A 24,445-nucleotide genomic window follows, 5' to 3' on the forward strand; every position below is an offset into this window, starting at 1 on the left:
AAATATGACATTTTATGTTTTAAATTTTTAATTCTCTTTAATCAGACACATTACAATGCACAACTGTGTCTTCAGCCAGGTAGTAGGGTGTGCTGTCTTTCAGATCAGAGATGATGGAGAACTAGTCCTTCCTCTGATCTTTTAAGTACAAGTATTGCAGGTATTCTGATAGAGGACTATGGCCACATTTAGTACAGCCTTTATAACAATTCAGTCACAGTTTTCATTTACTTCAATAATTAAGATGGCAGTTATTGTAGTTGCAGATCTTACTGAACTGAGTATCATCCTTGCCTTCCGACAGGTAAACCCCATCATTTCACAGGGTATTTTCAACTTGAGCATCCTAGGAGTTTTGAAAATACAATTGTAACTGAAGGTAACCATCCCACTAATGATGCAGCTTTCCAGCTCTTCAGTGCTCATTAACAGAGATTGTTTATGAAACAAGTCTTTTATTTAATGCTACACAATCTGAATTGAAGGAATAGAACATTTACTTCACCTCAGGCCCAAGCTTTAGGGATACATCCCCCAACATTTTCCAGAGTAAAACCAGATTATCAAATACCAATCAGAGCAAGAAACATCTTTTCCATTTCTACTCAGCAAATTTTTAGACAAACTACAGCATTAGAACATTGAAGTATCTCTCCCCCATACAGCACAAAAGGTTGAAAGCCTTGTGGAGCCAGTTTGTCAGGATGTATGTATTGATAACATTAATGAAAATTAAATGAATTGTTACATTCTGATGTCAGGTGTACAAGTGCAGTAGTGGATTACGCTGAGGAGAATAACATTATCTATAAAAGTTAAGTGGTATACAGGTTATCCCAGAGTGACTATAATACAGAGAAACTTTATGCCAAAGTAAGTATTTACAGAGATACTGTCACAGCAAAGAGGACAGGAAGCTAGTCTCACAGAAGTAGTTCAATAAAGAGCAAATGAATGGACAAAGACAAAGGTTTTGACTTTATATAATAAAATACCAAGTGCATTCTTTTAAGTGAATGAGTCTTTGAGACTATGGTCCTAGATTTTAGGAAGCCATTTGAAGGTCAGATGTACAGTCCTGCTGCATAGCAAGGCTTACTTGGACTGCCAGAATTTTTACATCTGTTATAAACTCCACACATCACAGCAATTCTAATACTGTTTCTTATGCAGGGTCAAAACTAAAGCTCTTAAGCCCCCTCCAAAATGCCAAAGATGGGATTTTCTATAGTAGACCTTCCAGCACAATTCAGATATTTCTCCCCTACTTTTGTGCTGTACATCTGGGATTAGAACACAGCCCAGAACATTTGAGAGATAATTATGTTTATCTGCGCAAATGGTCTTGGCCATTTTTATCCAGCTTTTTCTTGTCATTGCAACTTTAATCATATCCGATTTCTTTAAGTAGCCATATTATTTTAGTGACTTTGGCTCTTTTCCAACAGGCTTATTTTAAGCTAGTTGTGAAGGAAGGTTATTAATGGCTGGCTATTCTATGTATTCCTTCAAGAGAGAAATAACCAGACACATTTGAGAGGGAACACGTGTGGTTGACTGCTCAAAATATCATTAAAAATATTTTCAAATCTAGTTTTCAACTAAGAGCAGAGTTGCTTTAACCTAGTATTTGGAAAGCATTTTTCAAGCCAGCATTTCAGTCCTGCCACCTCTCAAGCTTCCTCAGCCATCTACCTAAATAGAAAGGATAACAAGCATAACCAGAGTTCCTCCAGTGCATGACTTCAAGGAACATGATCCCTCACAGTAAAGGAATCCCATTTGAAATAGCTTGCAGTACTTAAGACTCCAGTATATAGGACAAAAACGTAGGAGGAAGTCTCACAATTCTCATGCAGCTGCTCAGGGGTGTGTTGCACCTTGAGCCATCAGCTTGACCACTACTGGCTGGGCTCAAGCAGGCAGCACACTGGACAGTAAATCTGAGCAGCTTCCCTCTCCACTTTAAGATTATTTTACTGTAATGTACATTACTTGCAGTGGAATGATACTGCTCATGTTTTGGCAGGATGGGGAAAATTCCACTTTTGTCTTTTTTATTATTTTATAAGGCAGATAATGCAGAAAGGTGAAACAGAATTTCTACAAGGAGTTAATCTGTGATATTGTAAAATCAAAGTACTACTTTATTAAGTGAGTTATTTTACACAATATGAACATCAATATAATTACAATTGTAAAAAATTTTTATAACAAGTATGGACTGATTTTTTAGGATTTCCAAATAGGGCACAACTGTACATTTACACAGAATTGTCTTTGCATGAAGCCCAAGAGGGAACAGCATAAAAATATGAATGTTTCTGTAGCCCCTTCATTTTTGCTGATCAACAGTTTTAGAAAAGCAGCTGCAGGTTTGTTATGTAAGGTCTGACAGTAGAAGAGTCAATAGGTGTCATGACTTCACCTATAAAAAACAAGAACAACTCGGTTAAGCTGAACCATTATACAATGCTGCTCACTTCTGCATGAATGAAATATCATACTACTGCTTTTTACCTTATTTCAGCCTTTTATTATAACCTCTTTCAGTTACAGCCTAACAACTGGCTACTGGGAAATCTCTTCCACAGTTAACACAGAAAGTCAGATTTTTCTGCATTCACTTGCATAGCTTCAGGAACAAAAAGGCTCGATTATTGGAAATATACTAAATGACTGTTTACATTACATGTTTTGTAGTAACAGACAGATTGTACTTATGTATTTTGTTCAAAGTAAGAACTAAACAATGAAGTATTCCTACAACACAGAATGAATGCCACAGCCATTTCATCCATGTAAGAACTAGCTTGCTTCTTTCTTCCACTTTTAACAGTTCAGGGGTATAACTTTAACTTACAGTAGTTTTCGTATTAGAAGAACTGAAGCAAGTTTTAAGTCCCAGTTGTTGGAGGTAAAAAAAAAAACAATTGATAACACACCTTTCTCAGACAATCAATTAAAAATTAAGGTAATGACCTGTAGACAACTTTATGCCTGAACATCAGCCAATTCTGGAGGAAGTGGAGTCTTAGGATGCTTGCTTTCAAAGTGCTGTTTGAAGGTCTTGGGATCCGGCATTTGAGTCTGATTAAAGAGAGACATTAAACTTTATGCACAGTACAAGAGTTAAATAATACCAGAAAACCTTTTATTTTCTATCCCCAGAAGCCAACTACCTCCTTGATGACACTGCTCTAATGACAGAAGCACCACTAATTTAGCTGCAGGTTAAGATGGAGTATTTAACTGCCTATTTTCAGAGGTGCTTTAAAGCACTACTATCACACTTGCTTTGGCATGTCCATCAATGGTGTTATTCTGGCTAGGTATCTCCCTGCACATCTTACACTTCACAGGCTGGTTTGGTGGAAAACCTACCTCCTCACCATTTCCTTTTTTAACACCTTAAAGAGAAACATTTATCCTTTTCAGAACCAAATCTTTATGAAAGCTATTTCTTTAGTTTACCAATAAGCCAAGAAGTTATATGGCATGAACTAAGTCTCTACTTGGCACAAACTATCTCAGACCTTTGCTACAACACAGTTGCAGGCATGAACTGCCCAAAGTGATTGATGCTGCAGCCTGATTTCACAACAAGAGGAGCTGGTTACAAGTACTTAAGTAAGCAACCCTCAATCTGAAATCTTATTTAAAACTTTTGAAGTGGCAGATCTATTCTGGGACTGACCATTGAAGTGAAAATGGCAAGTTTATCCTTCAGCTCCAAAAGAAGCGTTTATGAAAATGAGACAGAAGGAAAAGTACAATCTGATTAACACTCAAACTTCTGTTTGCTTGTCAAATAAGTTTTCTAGAAAAGTTACTGTGTATCAAACTCACATTAAAGCTTTTGGCAACACCACTTCTCCTTTCTACAGCAACACCCATAACCACTGATTCCAAGACAGGCCAATTTCATCACAAAGAAAATACGTTTCCATGTGGAGACTAAACAAGAACTGACTGCACACTTTTTACATGTTCTATCTCATACTAACAGCACATGCAGATCACTGAAATACAAAAGGCAAAATAACTACCCAAACTACACTTGAACACGACCTCTCAGATTTTCTATCTCAACTGCCAGTACAGCTGAGTAATCTGTAAGCAAGTCACAGAAGAGATGCAAATGCTTCTTACAGCAACAAGCTAGACAACCACTTAACTATTTTAGTTTCCACTATAAAATCTTCTAAAAATCCTGCTCTAGGCAGGAAGACAGATCTCTTTCTACAAGATTATTTTGACTTAAGTTCCTCTTACCCTACAGACAGTGCAGGTATATATCAAGGCAGCCTTGGCTGCAGCCTTCTGATCATGTCCTTGTTTCTTTTTTTGCTCAGCTTGCTTTTTGGCATTTTTCTGCTGCGACTGAATCTTCTGCTGTCCACGAGCCATATCTACAAACAAAAAGAAGACATTTAGTCTACAAACATGAGAAACTACTGCTGCTATCTGACTGAGGAGCCGTCACCATGAGCACAATGCAGTCATGCGCTCTGTCCACAAGGCCTACAACTCACATAACTCAAACACAACAGACATCTGTTCAAGCTCTTTGCTATGTAAAGCCTCTGGCTTCAGTATCATTCCTAAAATAAACACCAGAATTATTAGGCCATTCTAAGGTGTCTTCCTCTACTAAGATTCAAGCTCTGTATTTGAAAAGTGTTTCCAATAGTCAGACTAATTAAAAGTTTCCTTTACAATTAATAGAAACTTATTCTCTTTTCCAAAAGATACTGAAAAATTCAAGGAGTTTGTTGGTTTTTTGTTTTGGTTTTGTTTTTTGGGGTTTTTTTTAATTAAAGATTAAGACTCAACCTTTATCTCTGGAACTCGAAACAAGTTTCAAGAAAGGCAAATCAAAGTATTGCCCAAGGTGTATCATTGTCTTCTGTTGTAGGTGCTTGTGAACTGCTCTGAAGTTGGGAACACCAAGAACAATAGGTTACTCCTCTTTATTGAAGGTGATTTTTACAGTTGGCTATTGTATTTTTATTTTCAGCCACATTTATGTGCATACGTTATCTTGAAAAAAGACTGCTCCCATCAGAAACCATTATCCACCCAACAGAGGAGCACAAAGCAAGTAAATGCTATTGCCATATGCCATTACAAGGTCCACCAGAAGACAAAATGAGACAAAAGTGTCACAATTCAGGGAGCATCAAGACATAGTATTTCATAGCAGCACACTCCACCTGCACATGCAGCCCATCAGGACACCCAATTCAGTCTGCACCCCACCCCCAGAGCAGACAGCAGACAGGATTTGGGCACACCAACAGAACAGGATTCAGCATGTGGTTACATAACCCAGCAGCCCAGTTTCTGCTCTTGTCTCTCCCCCAGTCCCTCACAGCCCACACGGTTCAGTTGTGCAGCTCTCTCAGCAGCACTACACTGCCCAGGCACAGTGAAGTCCGCTGTTCTCAGGACAACTAGTAAAGTCTGGTGTTCCCAGGAAGGCAGCTGCTTGGTCGCTGTCCCTCTGGGTAACCTGGGCACTTGTGGGACAGATACCCTGCATGGATACACCTGGCCCATCACGCAATCCCTCCCATCAGCATAGGCAGCCTCCAAACGTGAGAGAAAAGCCTATCCAAACAGTGACCAACCTCTAGTAAATACGGATGAAAAGCCCTTAAAAACCATTATGAAAATTAATTTTCTACGAAACATCAACAACATGTGAAAATTCACTGATATTGTGAGAATTTTTGGACGTGTGCCTAATGTGTGAGCAAAACAATGGCCCTGAGACCCAGAACAGCTCTTGTGGATTGAAAGACACCTCAGCCCCCAGCTCGGTTCTTTCATGGCATCAAACACCACCATGTAACCCTCTACAGAAGTATTATGCTACATCTTTAGCGTTCCCTCCTCTTCCCCCACCAGTTTCTCTAAAAGAGAATTCAGAAGCCCATACAGCTAACAAAATTGAACATAACACAAATTCTATCAAGCAGACAGAAATACATGTGGCATCCAACAACTTCCACAAGATACAACACTCAATGACAGTAAGACTAAAAGTCTTGTTTCACTGGATGCTACAACTACTCCAGAATACCCCAGCCCAGGCCTTGAGCTGTTTATATACAGCATGGCTCAGTCAGAACACTGGATTCACACTTAAAATTAAAAAAAAAAAAAATAAAAAAGAAGATATATTGCTAATAGTGTTGCATACACAAGAAGGAACAGAAGGTTTTATTTCACTTCTGTTTTATCAGCATTACAGCAATCGTCCAGAAGTCAGAGGATTCTTAACAGAAAATACTCAGATGTAACAAAAAAGAATTCCTTTCACAAAGTGTTTGCATATTACTTTGTATTTTAGTGCCTGATAAGCACTACATTACTACAGCCAACCACACTGAGTTTTTATGTACCTGGCAACTGCTGTTTTTAGTTGTCACGGACAAGAAAACACGACCACAAACATTAGCTCAAAAATATCAACCACCACACAATGTCCAAGACCAAGCTGAAACACAGTGTTTCTGAAACAAAGTAAGGTTTAGACTATTATTATTTTAAGAAAGTGACCAAAAAAAAATATCCAAAAGCTCGTTTAAAATAACGATGAGTTCATCTACGAGGCCAAATCAGTAATTTCAGTTTCACAACGCAGGTAAGTGTTGTTTTCCCTACCAGGCACACCCTCACATAGTCCAGCAAACCAGCCTGCTATCTCCAAATAAAGAACGCGCGAGCACGTAGGAAACAGAACACACGGAAAAAATCTGCTGCCAAACCGTAACAGGATTTTTTGCTGCCAAACCGTAATAGCAGCAGCAGCACGGGCACTGTCGGGAAGCGAGGCTGAAACCCGCAGCACAGCCATGCCTCACACGGGGTCATTTCCCTCCAAGTAACCAGAACCCGAGCGGAGTTTCAAGTAGGAAAATCGGACACCGACAGCTGCCTCCGCTGTCACTTCCAGAGGCACACAGCAGCTCAGGCACCGCGGCCTCCCCGGCTGGGAGCGAAGGGCTCGGGCGGCCGATCCGCGAAGGACGCCCCGGCCCGGGCCTGGCCTGTGGCGCGCAGGGGCCGGGGGCGGCCGCGGCCCTCGGGCGGGCCCGGCGGGGCAGGGGCGGCCACAGCCCCACCACGTGCCCCGCGGGAGGGAAGTGACCACGGAAGGACAGACGGACGGGGGCCGCAGCCTGGGAGCGGCGGCCCGCGAGTGGAGCGCGCCCCGCTGCCGGGCCGGGTCGGGTCGGGCCGGGCCGGGCCGCCCCGGTTCCTCTGGGCCAGGACCGCTCCTTTCGCTCGCCTAGCCCCACCCCGCCCCCCTTCCCCGGCGCGGCTCACCCGTGCGGGATCCGGGCTGGGCGGCCCTGCCGAGCGCTGTGGAGGCTCCGCGCGGCCCCGCCGCCGCCGCTCGGGAGGAGAACGAGGAGGAGGAGGAGGAGGGACCGCGACCGGCACTGCGCGCGCGCCGGACCCGCCCCCGCGCCCGCGCGCCCCGGGCGGCGCTGGCCAATGGCGGCGCGCGGCCGTTACATAACGCCGGCGTTGGGGGGGGCAGCGGCGCCCGCCGGGTGCGGAGCCGGGACGGTCCCCGTGCTTCCGGGGCCGCGGGTTCGCGTCCCGGCGGCGGAGGGCCTTGCGGGAATGCACCGCGAACTGGGTGGCTGAGGCTGCCAAACCTGGCTTTAGACCCTCGGGACCTCGCTGTGCCCGTTGCGGCAGAGGCGCGCCGGGCTCAGCCAGGACAGGCAGCCTTGCCCGGCCCGGTTCCCAGGGCGCAGGCCTGGCGGAGCCGTGGTCGGCGGTGCCGCAGCGCCCGCGGGATGCGCAGCGCTGCCGTCGGCGCTTCCTGGCGGGCCCGCTCCCAGCCACATTCCTCTGTGCTGAGCGTGAGGGCGCGGCCTAAAATAGCGCTGTTCTGCTCAGTGGGATCCGGATAAAGGCTCGGGAGAGGCTCTCGGGAAGGCGCTGGGGAGGAGGCCTGGCAGTTAGAGAGAGAAGGAGATTCTGTTCTGGCTGCAGTTCGCACAAAGCCGTGTGTGGGCTTGAAGGGTTAAGTAAAGTAGAAGGGAACAGCCTGCGATGAGAAGCAGAATTTTATTCAGGTTTGAAGTGCACTAGATCTGGTTTGGACCCGTTTTGCAAGGATTGTAGAGGAAGTTTACGGGCTGTATCCACTGCACATGTGATTTGAAAGTTACTGGCTTGCATGAATACAGATATAGGCAGGCCCTGTACGGAAGCATACAGGAGCTCTTTATTTTCTGTGGACCTCTTGAGTAGGATCCAGCCAAAGGAAGGCTGAATGTTTGTGCCTGCTCAGATTATGCACCTGTTAGGAAAAGGCGAAATACAGGCAGCATCTCTGCTTATAAATGACATTCTGCCTCTCACTGAGTAATTGTTGTAGGTTCAAAACCTGGCATCTTGAACAGTTATGTGTCTGGGGCAAAACAGCAAACATCGTATGTCTACCAGAGGAACTCTAAGGTGTTAGCTTCATGTTTTGCAGAGCTTAGGCTGAATGATTGTAATGGTTTGATCTAAGAAAGGAAAATGCAACAATAACAACAAATCCTTAAAGAAGTACAGTGAAGGTTTTAGGCCGTTATCATGAATCTTGCCTAGAGTATGGTAGTACTTATGAGGGAGCTGTATAGTGGATTTCTGACACATAAGTCAGTGGAAGTTGGTCCAGATGTTGCAACATCTAAGTCAGTCAAACATAAGCCTGTGAAAAAAATGAATTTCCTAACGTTCTCCTTAAAAAAAAAAACTTCCTAACATTCTTGTTTGCAACTATGTCTTCCACATTAAACTGATAGCACTGGTAATGCTTATACCAGGATGGTGCAATCCACGCTGCATTAAAATGATCTTGTCACTAAGTTTAGAGCTTTATGGAAACAGGCAACCATTAAAAAACCCACTCAAAGTACATTTGTGCATGTGCCTGTGGGGTGGGGTGTGGAGAGGGAGGCATTTTGTGTCCTGTGCTTGCAAGCAGGTGGCTTTCAGAATGAAGTTTTGCTTTCATCAGAGAGCAGATTGACGAGTGAAAAAGTAGCTTCTGTCCTGGCTGATGCTATTTTTAAGGACTGCTGGCCTCATACGTGGAACTGGAGAGGGTTTTTCAAGGGTTGTGTTCCCATTATACATGTGGCTGGACAAGAATTTCAAATAAAGCAGATCTCTGAAACACATGCTGAGTTCTGGCTGGTCTTGGAAGCTTTTACAGCTTTTAGGAGAACAAGGGATAGATCTTGCAGGACAGGGGACTGTGGCTGTTTCTTTGTCTACTCTGTCTTGTATGGTCACAGCATTGGTTCCTATATTGCCCAAATCATGGCTTTGCAAGTGAGATAATTCCAAAGAGACTGTTAGGAAAAAAAAATAAACGCCACAGTGAAAGAAGAATATAAGTGCCCATAGCTGAAATTTCTACTACTGAGGTAATAAGGAAAACTTCCCATTTACTGTAGATAATTTTGCCAAATTGATTCACTGTGTGTAACTTATTTGTCACACCAAAGGGGATGTTTCCATGCACACGTGCAGGTTAGCAAAGAGTCATGGGGTAGATGTGGTGAGCAGTTAAAGAGGCAAGATGGGCCTGTGCACTGGATGCTTTGCATAGCTCTGACAAAATGAACCTGTGGTAATTGCAGTTTATCTGGCTTGTGCATTTCCTCTCCCTTGTGTTGCTCCCACATGAGGTGAAACAAGCCAGAGTGTATGAACAAAAGTATAAATATAAGTTAAAATGTAAAATAAATGCAAACTTTAGACTGAAATGTTGCATCTTAAAATTGCTAGAAATACACTGCAGTACTTTTCTGTGTGCTTCTTGTTTAATTGTTGTTTTCTAATTTAAAAACCTCTCCCAAACCTCACAGATATTACCAAGTATTCTGCATTAAAATTGAGTGAAAACCAAGAACATCTCTTGGTAGTTGAGGGTAGACGAAATGCAAGGCATTTATTACCCCAAGCCAAGCCTAACAAAAAATGTTTCAGTGGTTACACTTCACTGAAATCTGTAGCTGCATCATATGCATAGAAAACACAGCTCCTTAAGGATATGGATAAGGCATTTTAACTCTTACGTAGCCCCTAAATATAGTCCAAATTAAAAAAAAAAAAAGGCATTATCTTCTCATGATGAGGTAATTGGTTAGAAACAAGACTTCGATTTAAGCCCAAACTCGAATGTGGTGATCAAATAAACCCCAAAATGATGGTCTACAAACCATGAGGAGGGAAGCAGCAAAGGAAACTGGAAGGAGCAGTACTGTGAGGCAGAATTGTTTCTTAGTTTGTTGGGTTTCTTTTGAACAGTCATGATTGTTTGTTATTCTCATGCTTATTTCTCATCCCCTTGGATTCCAGGCCCCCATCATTTTCTGTGCCTACAGAGAGGTGCAATTTCTGTTGTAAGTTCAAAATACCTGTTCTGCTCAACAGCAACTTGTTGACACTTGAATTTTGTTGCAGGTCAGTTGGAGCTTTCTGGTGTCCCCACCATGGTTCCCTGCTGGGAACCAGGTGGCATTTTGACATGTGTTATTAAACCCATTTTGAAAGCAGTTATCTGAGGTGCAAGGCAAGTTTGCTCACAACAGCATAGGTGGGGCTGCATCTCCCTTCTGAATCAGCCCCTGTGCATCTGCCAGGTCCTCCCACTGCCATTCCCTGCTGCACTTACTGTGGTATATTTTTCCTGGTCATTTGCTCCTGTATTCACTATTGACCCAGTGTCACATCAAACATCATCTCAACTGGCGAAATGTTGGCTTGTGGCCAAGGGCTGCCCTTGGCCCTTGCTCACAGAGATGAACATGCTGGTACTGTGTGCCTGCCTATTGAGGGGTTTTATTTGGTGCCCCACCATGACCCCTTGTCATGTATAAAGAAGTGAAGGAAAGGGAAGGAGATGCCCTGGGCCTGCAAGTGACAGCGATCTGCTCACTAGATTTTGTGGATGCAGACCAATGTTGACACAAACAGAGAATAGAAGAGATTGGCTTTGAACCCAATAGCCTTTGAAAGAATAGTCAAGGCTGATGCAATGGTAGATCAGAGTCAGTGTCGCTGAATATTAGGGGCAGAACCCCAGCCACTCAGTAATCTGGTAGCTAGTGCTATTTGATAGAAAACATCATAGTAGTGCCTTTCCAACCTGGGGGCCTCACAAGGTAGTGTTTTGCTCATTTACCCTTTCTGGGCTTTGTGGACTTTCACCTCCTCCCTCCCCCACACGTTAGCATACCGTTCTTTTCCCTGTAAAGGCATTTTTCACAGCTGCAGCTCCAGCTTTCATACATCCAGTTCACGCCTCCCTGACACAGCATTAACTCCTGTCCCTCCGCTGACCCTGATTGCTGTGTGATACTTCTGCAGAGCTGGGGTGTGGGCACCTCATTGGCTTGAACAGTATTGCTGTTGTGGCAAATACAGAAAACGTGTGAGATCTTAAATCACACGATTTGGCTCACAGATTGAATAGATTCTTAGCACTGCACTGGCATGAGATACCAAGTCACAATAGATATATACTGCAGAAATAAATGTTTTAAGGCACGCGATGGCTTGCCTCATTTTGCATGCTGCTGCAGAACTAGGTGTTCTGTAGTGCACAGCATGCTGATGCACAAGGTTTAAAAATGGAAAACAAAGGTAGAAAAAAAGGAAAATTAACAAATTGAGAAGGAAAGCCAAAGATTAAGCTCTGCTCTTAAAAGAAGCCAGCACAACAATGCAGCTTTCTTGGCAGGGTACCTAAGGCTTGTGGTACCCTTCCAATTCCACACTAGCTTTAAAGAACCAGCCCCGTTAGCAGCAATGCAGCATCTTTTCCTGGTTTGCCTGCTGCCTTTCTGAACAGCTTCTTTGTTCTAGGGACATCTGATGGATGGCATCCTCTAGAACAAGGCCAACCTCAGGTGATGTCCACTACATTGCCAGCCTCTCTGTGCTCCTCACTATACTCCTGGTCCCATCAGTAGACTCCAGAAGCACGTAAGTAAGAGGGGCATTATCCTTCCTAGCAGGACAGTGCCCCCTTCTTCTGCACCCCCAGTGAGCTGGCAGTGTACCAGGTAGCCACACATTTGTAAACCTTTTCCAAAAGTTGATATAACTCATTTCTACCTCACCTCTACCATGGGCTTAGGTTCTTATGCAGCAAGGCAGCCTGAAGAAATACTTTTGCCACCAAACCTTTAATTAGGACAAACCTAAGGAAGTGTCCCAAAGTCAATGGCAGATTTTTGTGGCACAGTGACTACAGCTAATTGTCCCTTCTCTGGGTTTGGTGGTTCTCCTTCCCATTGCTCCTGACACTTTCCAGCAAAAATGGACAGAACTGCTTCAGTGAGCATTCCTCTCCAATGAAAGGACAAAAAAATGTACAAGGGAAGATACAATAAGGAGCTTCCCACATCCTCTGTGAGACGAAAATGTGAGGGCTTGAGGAAAAGGCTTATGAAGAATGACAGATGGAGGTAGTCAGGAGCATGGAGATGCAGTTCCTCAAACGTTTCAAGGCATATGCACCCCCTGTAGAGCATGGGCCAAGATTACCTTGTGACCTTTAAGTATTTTGCAGTCTCTCCTCTTTTAAATCCATTTTATTGGAAGTGAGTTTTGCTAAAAACAACAAAGCACAAATGCCTTTCTCAGCATGTCACAACTTTTTTGACCAACCCACATAGACAAACTGGAGACCTTGAGAACATACGCTTCCGTTCTGTATAAACAGTTTAAAATAGATTTTAGCTTTGCTCAGCATTACGTACAGTTACTATTTTTAAATGCACTCCAATTAATCATTCCCTTTTTTGCCTGTGCCCTCCATTCATGCTTTTGAATCTTGTATGTGTTCAAGTCCTTGCCTTATCATGAAAACAAATATATCTGTACATTTTTAATTAATTCAAAATACCAAGGTTTTCCTCCTCTCCACCAATACAAATACATGTATGAGGCATAAAGAAAATCCACACACTGTGTCATGTGCATGTTAAAACCTGCAGCAATTGTGATTAAAACCTCTCACAAACATGCCAACATTGTTGACAACTGGCCTCTAGCCTCAAGAAGAGAAATGCATCCCTCAACCTGTGCTTCTGAATGGCTGCACATCCCAGAGATGCCTCTGTGTTGAGGTGGCTCCAAGTGTTCACTGTCTCTGCTTCCTTCTTCAGCCCATCTGCTGCACTCCCGCCTCATACTGGAAATATTTTGGTAGGTGCTTATTATTATTATTAAGTGTACCTTGAGGAAGGGGCAATTGCTTCTCATCCAGAGCCAGCCTCTCCATCTCTTTTTCAGTTATCCACGTGCAGATTTCATTGCCATTCTAGAACTGCTAAGGGCAGGGTGGGAAGCTCTTCGTGTTTTCCAAACAGCATGTAAAATCTTGCAGGATAAGGAAGCAAAAGGCCAAAGGTGCATGTCAGAATTATACATGAGAGAATAAGCACAGAGTACACAGGAAAGGGCTCTGCAGCTGTAGGATGTTCTCCATGGAAGGGAAGCAGCCTTGGACATCCAAAAGTGCCACACACACACCTCTGGTTTTCCCAGGTTAGCAGTGCTGGCTCAGTCCAGCAGTCTGCTGCTTCAGGAAGAGAGCAGTGAGAAACATCTGCTGGATTTCAACTTTCTCCTTTTCAGGTGCCCCATTACACTCACTCTGGAATCACTGCATGACTTAAAGGCAGGAATCCAAAGAGCCTGCTGCAAAGTGAGCTGTCGGGATTGCTCTGATTGCCAGTGTTTCCTGCCAGCTGCTGACAGTGCTTGGAACAGTAAGGTCTAGCTAACAAACACTGGTGGATAAACAGGACCTGGCAAGAGAAATCAGGAGAATTATTTGTTTGCACCAGGCCACTGGATCCCATTTCTTTGTGCAAAGCATCACAGACTAGAGGAATGTGCTATGGGATATGGAGCAGAAGAAAACACATTCCTGGAAGGAGCCAGCAGTGCCAAAAGATGGCAGCTATGTAGAGGTAAAAGACTTTACTTATGGGCCAGCAAGACAGAATGTCTGTGCTAATTACCAGAACTTCTGCAGCTGAGTTACTTTGGATATACGAAGTCATGTTTCAGTAGATGCTCATAAGTGTGCTCTTGGGACAGACTATCATGGGATGGAGGAATGGAAAACCCTTTTCCTGCTATATGGCTAGTGTCTGAGCAGCACAGGCAGAGGGCTGTTTTTTTCATTCTGTCCTTTAGCCTGGCTTTTGCTTGGAAACTGTGGGAGAAAACCAAGGAGGATGAATTAATGCTTCTGTGAAAACACTCAGTACATCTCTAATCAAGCAAGACAGAATGGTACTTAAAGAAGAGTCCCAAGAGCTGGTTATGTGGTAACATTAGACACAGACTTTACACATTAGTATTTCCTAGGCTAGAAAAATGTAAAGTTCTCATTTAAATTACCTGGTTGAAAAAACAAAACAAAAAAAACCCAACTTATTTTATTCTGACTATTGGTCCACAAAGCTAATTTGAAAAACTCTGCCCATGCAACCTGGCTAAAGAGTTATAAAGAAGTGAAATGGAAATGCCTGGTGCTGGAGACATGCCTGTTTGTCCCAGTGGGAAAGTGTCTTTTACAATGCTTCCACAGGCAAGAAGACCAGGTTAGAATACAAAGGCCTGATCCTGTCTAAGCATAGGCAGGAGCAGCTTAAATACCTGCAAGCTCCATTCTCTCCATCTCCAAACCAAGACTGCAACACCTTAACATTCTACACCTGAGCCTTCCTACTCCCACATCTCCAGGGTACCCTTCTCCAAATCAGTTGTCCCAGGCTTTTCCTAGTACTGTCCCCTATGTCCCAGTATTCATGGTAACAACTCCATCTGTTCAAAGCCCAAACCAAAGGCTGCCTGCACAACATGAGTGTTTTCACACTTCACCTGTTCCCTATTTTAAAATGTGCATCTTTAAACAAAATAAATTTAACTTGGAAACAACCTCCCAAGCTTATTGCTTTCACATTTTTCCCTGTAACTGTAAAGAGTTCCTTGGTGAGAGAAATCTTTTCCATAGATATTTAAAATGAGGATCTTTATTTGCTCTTCTGCTTGATAAACCAAAAAGCTTAAATTAGTATTGAAGAGTACTTTCTAAGAACAGGTCCTAGTGCACTAGCACTACCAAAAAAGACTGGCAGCTAGGATGGCTTCCCATTAGCAATTATTTTTTGAGACTTTGTACAGTCATCTCCCAGTCTGTTCCCGTGGTTTTCATCAGCCTATAAACAAGATACCTGTATTTCTCTTTTGACTTCTCAGGACTGTGCTGCGGACAACCTGCCCCCCAGGGTGTCCAGGTCCAGGTCTTACTGTCCCGACTACTGGGTGCCCTGATGTCCCGAGGGTCTTCCCCAGATCTTTCTCCAGATGTCCATTCCCTTATGCTAGGCAAAGTTTTCACAATCAACACTGCAAAGCCTGATGTTCACTAGTCCCCGTGGAAGCCCTGACACCACCAGTGACTTGGAAGCCTCCAACAGTGCCCAGATGTGCATGTCAAACACATCAATGGAAGGACTAAGGCTGACACAGCTACTCTGAAGCTCGAATTCCTTTTTCCTCATCACTCTAACCCTGCAGCTCCTTGCCAGCACAGAGCCTTGCAAATGCTCTGTACAGGCACTGCAGCTCATAACTCCACCAATTATACCTCACCCTGGGTCAGGAAACGACCTTAGTGCTCTACACAGCTGAGAGCCTGTGGCTCTCATTGCACAGAGAGGTGCTGTGGAGGGCGAGGTGCTTCGGCAAACAGTGATGATACATACGGCTTTGCTGTCTCAGCACTGGAGGTGGCTTTTTACCACACCCACCTTCAGAAAAGGCAGAAATGTTTATCTTGGGAAAGAGACGAGATGGGAGGAACCACCCTTGTGCTTAGAACAGCCCAGGCAAGAGGAAAGATTCTGGTCAAGTCTGTGAATTTCTTCAGGGCTATTGGGGAGAATTATATGACAATGTAAAAAACTGGTGAAGGACACAGTTTGCAGGCTCACAGCAGGCTCACTTTTATGCACCTCTGCTTTTTTATGATCCTGTGGAATACACTGACCTCACATGCTGGATCCCCTGCTCTCAGCTGTCTCATGATGGGACAGCTATATTCTTAAATCTCAGTGGTGATGTTATATGTGGCTGCAGTTTCTCTGGGATGTGTTGCATAACAGAGACCCTGACACATCAGCATCCTGCCCTGGGCAAAGGCATTGTGGCTGTGGAAACCTGTGACCACTTCAGCCAACAACTTTCTCAGTGCAAATACTTGGTTTTTTACAGTTAGGACAAAGCATGATGGCAAGGAGATATTAAACCAGTGGCATACTTGCATGTTGCCTCTCATCTAACCTTAGTACATCCTGAAGAGTTTTAGGTGGGATTTACTGGAGCAGAAATGATGAATCAACTTGATCACACGGTAGAAAGCCTGGTTTCTCCTGAGTGCCTGTAGCTCTTATGCTGCTTGTGAGAGGAGAGACAGTGGTTTATAGCATTAAGGTTACTTGCCCTGGCACAGTCCAGTGATGGCACTTCTGACCAAGTGTCACATGACCTCTAGGAAGGGTCTCAAGATCCTGTTACTTAGACTAAGGGGGAAACAGCTGTTCCACTGTGACAGGACTGCAGCAGTGATATCCAGCACAATACCAGTAATCCTCAAAAAGTATCCAGTATCCATTCTTCAAAGAAAGGGCTAAGTCCAGACCAGATAAGTCTGATGTTAGCAAACATGTTCCAGCCTGCTGTCTAAGTCTCTTCCACAGACACAGCAGAGCCTAGAGAAGTTAAACTCCAACCCTTTGGGGTAGCTGCTCTCCAGTAACAAGAGCAGTAACAGAGCAGTAGCTGCTCTCTCCACTGCTGCCCTTCAGGCACTGACTTTGAAGGGAGCTCACAGCAATTCAATGGCTCATGTCACAGCAGAGCCTTAGCAGCCCTAGTCTGGATAAGGACAGAAGTAGTATCATGACAGATAATGTCAGGTAGGAATAACATTGTTCCTTAAGATATAAGGAAGATGGGACAAAAAACTTCTGAATTTTGGTTTGCTTGCAAGGCATTCTAAAAGATAATCCTGCATCATACTGTGGGCTGCACTGCTCTCGGCCATTGTCGTGTACATGTCCATTAGCACTAAGAGCATGGCAAATGCTCAGTCAACAGATGTACTTGACCTCCTCTTTGGTTCTGCTCTCTGTTAAATGAAGTCTTATGTATGATAAATACTGGCAGAAATCCAGCCCACCTCTACTTTTGGTTTGAGTGCTGTTGCCTGTGTTTAATTCTTTCCAGAAGGCCCACAAGTGAATTTCAAAGAGGTGGAATTGTTCATTTGCAGCTTGCACATTGTATGAGAATGTGGTACCCAGCCCTGAGCTCTTCATCTGCAGGACGTGTTGCAGTTCTCGACGGCTGATCTCTGTGTTTTTCTGCCAATTTCTCTTCATGGTCTGCTAGCTGCAGTTTTGGAGATCAGACTTGCTCCTTGGCATCTATTCAAGCTACAGAGTCCAATTTATTTCTAGCACAGCATCCACTGCTTCTGCAGTATGTTGACCTGGTCCATGCAAGCTCACTAACTCAGAAGTAGCTCATTTCTTTTCTGTTGCCAGCAGACATAATCAGCAATTAAGATGACTACAGCATTTGTAAGGGATTTCTCTTCAGGAGGAGTGTAGCACCATGCAATCAGTCCCCAGCAGTCTCTCCTCTAATGGGGAGCCTTTACAAGTACAGGGGGTCCTTCTGCCACAGAAATGGAAAAGCTCAGCTTAGTACAGTGGTCCCAACCATGCCAAGACTGCTTCAGCCTTAGATTTCACCCAGCTTTAAATTCTTTCCACTGACTTTATCTTAAACTTTCTGTTCCATACACAATGTTATCAGAGCTACTTAGGCTTTGCTGGCATGTCTCCTATATTAGCAGTTACGTTTTGTTAACAGGACCAGACTGGTTGGGGTAAATTGGCTTACTCAGAGCACAGTTAGTGACATGCACAGTTGGTCTGACCATGTATTCTTCTGGAGCATTTTCCCATGGAGAGGAGGCTTATATAACCATTCAGTCTGTCCCGCTAGGAATTTTGGACCCATTGGCTGATTTCAGTCAGAATCTGAGGGAGCAGTTAATCAGCTGAGGCAGCCATCCATGCACAGAGCATCCTCCCCAGGTCCTGAGAGCTGTGCTGTGAGTTTTGCTCTCAGACACCACAAAATACACATGAAGAGACTTCGCATTCCACCAGTGCAAAATTTTTTGGGGGAGTTTTTGTCTTGCTGGACACCAGAGAATCTAGCTAAAAATCCATGGGAAAACAGATTTCTGAACTGTGCTGCTCAACTGCTTTTTAACTTTTAAGGTAAGAGTTTTATTATAACTAAGAGCACTTCCCCTACATCCAAATAAACTCTCAGGTGCAAATGACTTTACAGTCATCCTTTTGCTGGTGATATCTGCATTAGCCCTAAACTGCAGCATAAGAGAAACAAATGAGGATGAAAGTGATGGCAGTGTTAATTACACAATGGTGCTATAAGTGTACTGGACTTTATAGTGACAGAAAAGCACAAAGCTGGCAGAAGAACCTAGGTTAGGTACACAAAGAACACCAGGAACATTTCCCAGTGGTGGGTGCTTTATACTTGTGCTGGATTTGCAAGAAGCACTGCAGGCTCCTGAGGAGGTGGTGTCAGCCTGCTGGTGAGGGAGCTTTATGGAGAATTAAGTTAATGAAGGGAACATGGAGCAGAAATACTGTCATAGCAAAGGGGACCAGGCAGGGCTGGCATTGCAGGGTGAGCCAGTGAGCACCGAGTGCTGTGGGACCTGCTTGCAGAGAGTCCAGAGCACAGGCAGCTCAGCCAGCCAGCAAAACTCCTCAGGTAATGGCCAGCAAGCCTACTTTGTCAGAGCAGACGTGGCAAGGAAAGGACATAGTCCATGGGCAGTCTAATTAAGATCTACTATAAAGACAGTCTAAGGTGACCTCACTCACTTTTATCTAGGAAATACAACAAATTATCTCAGGCCAGCAGCCATGCATGCAGGAGTAAGGGACAGGCTGAGTAAAACTGGTTTTATGAGACTTTATGCTTTGTGGTTGGATGCAACAGCACAAGCTCTCATCATAGCCTTCCCTTTGGGGAAATGCACAGGGTTGCACAGGATGCAGACACACAGAAGTTTTTGTGGGTTTCTCTGCTCTCTGAGATGTGATAAGCTCATGTTGGCCTCCCTACTCTTGCTAACAGGGGGAGTTAAACAGATTATTGTTCTGATTTCTATGGTCTTTTCCCAAGAAACTAATAGTAAAGCTATATTGCTGAACTATCATGCTGAGGAGAGCAGTATCTTGCAGCTGTCATTTAAACTTCCTTTGCAATGTAGGGTGAAACCAGGTGTTTGCATGAGCTTCCTTCAGCAGATAATTCCAACAGATGCAGGACGTGCTGGAATCCTGCAAAGGGAGTTAGGAAATACATATAGGACTCTCCTACCTGAGGCACAGCTCTGGCAGGAAGCAAATCCTCCAAGTACATGGCTATTGGGAATGCTGCTCAGTAATGCTACCACGGTGTCTTCTTTGTGGAGGAGAGAGCTGCAGTCTTGTGTGGGTAAGGTGTGTGGTGGGGTTCCCTCAGAAGCTTCATTAGGACCCAGGTTTCTTGGAGCTTGAGAAGTTAATTGCTGATTTCTCAATAAATTCATATATTGCATTCCTTCGGGATTTCAAAATGTATTAAACCAAAGAGCTGAACAAGATCTCTGGGTTTTGTTTGTTTGTTTGTTTTTTTAACTAATTACTGCTGGATATAGACCTGCTCAATAAACAAGTTAATAAACATATAGGACAGGTGGGCTTAGTAGAGAACTGATTTCATAATTTTGTTGCAAATTTATATTGCAACAGAGCTGTCTGAAGGCATCTTCTTGGCAGTCATCACTTCATTATGAGCCATAAAATAATTCCTAGCCATTGCTAAAATTTCTCTTACCATTTTGAAATACATAGTGCTAAAAGGGTGCTAAAAGCATGCACTTTGTTTTTGCACTTCTCTCTGTCTTTAATGTATATAAACAATCCTCTTAGAAGCTTATCCTCTTCTTCAGGAAAGTTTGTACATGGGAGTTAAGCATGCTTCTGTTCTTCAGTTGTTTTTCTCTTTTGCCTTCCTTTTCAAAATTCAAAACACCAGGGATGAAGAGAAGCGCAGGCTGAGCCTGCGGTGACGCCCGCTTCCTTCTGCCACCTCGCGGGCTGTGGCTACAGTACAAGGAGCACGGCTCTTCCAGCATAACATACCTTGTTTGCCTTTCATATTTAATGAAAGATCCCATGATAACAGGAAACATTACGCATTGCCACTGCTGGGCATGTCTTGACACTTCCAAAAGGAGTTTCCCCTCCCTGCGTCAGAGCTGTCGTAAGCAGGAATACCTCTCAGAGTGGTGATGGCATCTTGAATTGTTTAACCATGTTATTGCAACAGAGGATGAGACACCTCTGTTATTACTGGATGATATTTTCTTGTTTTGTTATTGTTTGTTTGTTTAAAAATTTAAATAATTCCTTTTAAACACGAGGCCTGAAAAAAGAACAAGTGTCTTGTTCTGGGATACTTGAAAGGGCTAAAATAAATGTTGCTGCTAGTATAATAAAACAAAAGATAGTTTAGGGCAGTCAAGAGGTTTTTCCAAGAGTGGAGCAGTTTTCAGTTGGAGACTGTGGAGTGTCATAAACTGATATTTCCCTGGTAAGACTGAACACAGCAGTGCAGCACTGCATAGTCCTGCACTGGGGGGACAACAGACACCCAAAGAGCTCTTCCTGCAGTGCTGGGAGGGGGCTGGTTGTTGTTCTCTTTATTTGTTCTTTAGGTAACCAAGAAATTTTAAATCAATTTGGGCTAAACTACCAATAGAACAGCTATTATGTCAAAGCAAATGTTAAAAATTAAGATTTTAAAAGTCAAGTTGGACACATTCTATGGATTTGATTTCACCAAGCTATCTCAAATTGAAATACAGAGGCTGAGTGTTTTTCCCTTGTGAATAACTGCAATTGTAGCAGTGGCCTTGGAAGGACACTGACCTCTTAAACATAGCAAGTCTTTAAGAGGCTTGCAGCTACATTTAAAAATGTTTTCTCTTGCCCATAGTTAAATTTATGTATGTTTGATGAGTTGTAACTGCTCCCTTAACTTCAGGGTGGTTTGCAAAGAGCCATGAATCAGACTTGTTGAGTGAGTCCCAGTATTTTGATTATAATATAATATAATCATTTATATTTATGTATTCATAGGCCATACTGAAAACATAATTGTTTAGAGTAACTTTCTTTCTGGTGAAGAGCTTGTTAAAATTTTTTAAGACATTTGACATATGACTGTTCCTTTCTTTACAGAAGCAACTGTATAAAGCTCAGAGAATACACACAATCCTGACTTGAGAAACACGTCCCAGTGAAAACGTTCCATGCTGACACTTGAGGAGTCACTGCTTGCACCTCCCACTGACCCGTTTACTCTGCCTTCTTGGGAAGTTATGGGGCCTAGAACAGAAGTGTTTCCAAAAGAGCATTCAGCTTCCTGCCCAGCACATCTCAGTTCTAAGAGCCTGAGTGACCCCATGGCTCTCCATGAAGGTGCCTGCCAGGTGCACCTGACCTCAGCATGGGAGATCAACACAGTGACCTGGAGCCAGAGCTGGAAACTGGTGCCATGCCTGCAGAAAGGGCTGATGCACAAGCAGGTCTCTGCAGGGAGACTTGATTCAGAAAGAACTCATCCATGCGGATGCTGTTTCTCTTTAGGCTACTAATTAGTGCAGCTCAGCGTAATGTACTGTGCTGACGCAGTCTGGAGGTTTGGCCTGTGCTGCTTTGCATCCTGCCTGGCAAAAGCTTCTGACCCGATGTGGTTCCCCCAACACACCACCACAGAAGGGCTCCCAAAACCTGCAGCCATGTGCAGGGGGGAGCAGAGGCACATGGTGTTGGGTATAGGATCACTATGGTGCTACCATAGTGAAGAATGTCACCCACTCCTGACCCCTTCCCTGCATGTCCTCTGTGTCTCCGGACATTCCCAACCCATGGATCTCCCTAACCTCCCATGGTCCTTAACCACCCCTAGAGGTCCCCATCACCATAGATGTCCCCAGTCCCCTCACATCTCTATGCAGATCCCTATCCCCCACTGGAAGTCTCCCAGCCCCTGGAGGTCCCTACCAGTAACTGCATCAGTGTCGTGGTTTTGGGTTCCATGGGGCTGGTAATGTGCATGAGGTAAAGGGTGACATCTGCCACTGAGAGCCTTGGCCATCCAATGTCAGTGACTCTCAGTCCACAGTGCCAACTGCACATTCACTCTGATCCAGTACTGCTCCTTCTGGGGCTTGATGTCAATGTCAAATCCCTGCCCGTGCTTCCTGCTGTGCTGTGCCAGTCCTGGTGCTCCTTGTTCTCTGGGTGCCACCCCATGCAGCTCACACCCAGCTCCTTTGTGAAAATGAAGATCAGCTGTAGCAGCACCCACATTGTGATGGACACCAGAGACACCCAAAACTTCTCAGCCCAGAAGCTGAGCTGCCCCCAGATGCTGATGGACTGCTGTCATGTTAGCCTTCTGAAAATGAAGGCAAGCAAAGGAATGCTTGGGTTCAGGATTGGGCCTGACAGGGTATGCTGGCTCCTCTGCAAGTCACTGGCTGAGCATCGCTGGTCAGTGGGATCTGGGATGGTGCTGAGGTGTTGCAGGCAGAGCCCTCCACTGCTTTTGTTGCTCAAATGCCTCCTTGCCCCAGTGCAGCACCATGGCACTGCCATGTTACCCAGGTTGGACGGAGATATCAGAGGTGACACTGGCATCTCATTACAAGGCCTTGGTGTGGGATACTGGCAGCAGTGGGAGCAGCAGCAGGGATCTGCATGGAGATGTCTGAGGTGCAAGACCACTCCTTGCACCAGGCTGATGCATCCAGAAGCCTCTGCAGAACAGTGTGCATAGGCTGTGCATAGAGCTAGCCCTGCATTTGGAGCGACCCTTTTTGCTTCCCTTGGGTTTCTGTGTCTTCTCCCCTCGTCATTCAAGGCCCATAGCTGTATCCCAGGGAAGGCATCCCCAGGGAGGCATGCACCCCTCCAGGGGACAGGCAGGTAGCAAGCACATCATGCAGACAGCTTGAGAGTATCTCTGGAGGGGGACTGTCAATAGGGGAGTGCCTTCATGGCAAGGAAACTTTTCCCTGAGGGGCTGAAGGATCTCCCAGTCTTGGGGACCATGCATCCCAGCTGGGTGTCCTCAAACAGGCATCAAAGAGGGAGGAAGGAAAGTGTCTTGAAAAGGAGTATCCAGGAAGAACGATGATGACAGTGGGGGGTAACGTGCTTGAGGAAAACCTACAATCAACTGACTCACAGATAATGGAGGTACCTCATAACATGATCTGACATCGTGCTCCTTTCATGTAGTGTGAAATAGCTGAGGGCTCCATCTTTTTGTTACTCATATATGCTGATTTCCAAGGACTGGAGCCTTCTAGGGCAGTAATTAAGATTTAAATGGAGAGATCAAATGTAGAATAAATATCTCATTAATCTTGACAAAGCACAATCTTTCTTTACAGCTCATAGCAAAAGAGAAAGTGAGTGTGAAGGATGGGATGAAATAGGCACCAGCTTCCCTCCCTGTTGGAGGGTGGCATCTGGAGCTTGGAATATCTGCTCAGCTGGAGGAGCCTGAGCACACATCCACCACCTCCTCCCAGAAACCAGTGAGGTGTAGGCTATTTCAAGGATAAAGAAAGATTTTCTAATCTTTCCTTGCTAGAACTAGGAACATTACAGTGTGGCCATGGAAGCAAAAGTCATGAGGAACAGCAAGAAACAGAAGGCATTTGGTTCTAAACCCCAACAGCTGGGCTCTGTGCCCTGTGAAGGAAGATTTGGGATTTTCCACTCTTGGGACTATTGTGGTTTTTTTTCTAAATACTCATCATTGCCTCAGGTGAAATGTGCAAAACAGGGCTCTGAACGTGGTACTGCTCCAGCCATGTGTGCTGATTGTACCCTCCTTGAATGTACAGGTCAGAAGTTTGCCAGCAGTAAGATTCTCTGGCCTGCCTACTCTGGTCTTATGTTTGTTTGGTCCATCTGGAAAAGACATATTATGACTTTAGCCTAAGCCAGACAGGAAATGTTTGGATGTTTTGTTATTGTGAAAGCCACTGTTTTTGAAAGTGGCATAAAGAGGAGCTTGACCTCTCTTGTGAGTGCCTTTGTTAGCCAGTGGAGGAGAAGGAAAATGGCAAAAAGCCTTCACAGTGAAAAGGACTTTTCCTAAGGGTACAGCAGGGTTAAACTGGGCGTTTATTTCTGAAATTACTCCATTAACGTTC

General features: G+C 44.4%; 1 protein-coding gene across 1 annotated transcript; it reads right to left on the reverse strand.

Moving 5' to 3' along the window:
• Positions 1 to 435: 435 nt before the first annotated feature.
• ZNF706 (zinc finger protein 706) lies at positions 436 to 7,498 on the reverse strand. Its single transcript, XM_014879798.2, has 4 exons — positions 7,339 to 7,498; positions 4,276 to 4,412; positions 2,983 to 3,090; positions 436 to 2,428 (listed from the first exon to the last, which is right to left on the reverse strand). Exons 2-3 carry the CDS (start codon positions 4,408 to 4,410, stop codon positions 2,995 to 2,997), a joined length of 231 nt encoding a protein of 76 aa, XP_014735284.1. The 5' UTR covers positions 4,411 to 4,412; positions 7,339 to 7,498; the 3' UTR covers positions 436 to 2,428; positions 2,983 to 2,994.
• Between the last annotated feature and the right edge of the window lie 16,947 nt (positions 7,499 to 24,445).

This window comes from Sturnus vulgaris, chromosome 1, assembly GCF_052056855.1.
Source record: "Sturnus vulgaris isolate bStuVul1 chromosome 1, bStuVul1.hap1, whole genome shotgun sequence".
Classification (NCBI taxonomy): domain Eukaryota; kingdom Metazoa; phylum Chordata; class Aves; order Passeriformes; family Sturnidae; genus Sturnus; species Sturnus vulgaris.

Coding starts and splice junctions, on each gene's coding strand:
- ZNF706 (XM_014879798.2), bottom strand. CDS start 4,410: ATGGCTCGTGGACAGCAGAAGATTCAGTCGCAGCAGAAAAATGCCAAA. Junction 3,091..4,275: donor ATACCTGCACTGTCTGTAGG/GTAAGAGGAACT, acceptor CTCTTTAATCAG/ACTCAAATGCCGGATCCCAA.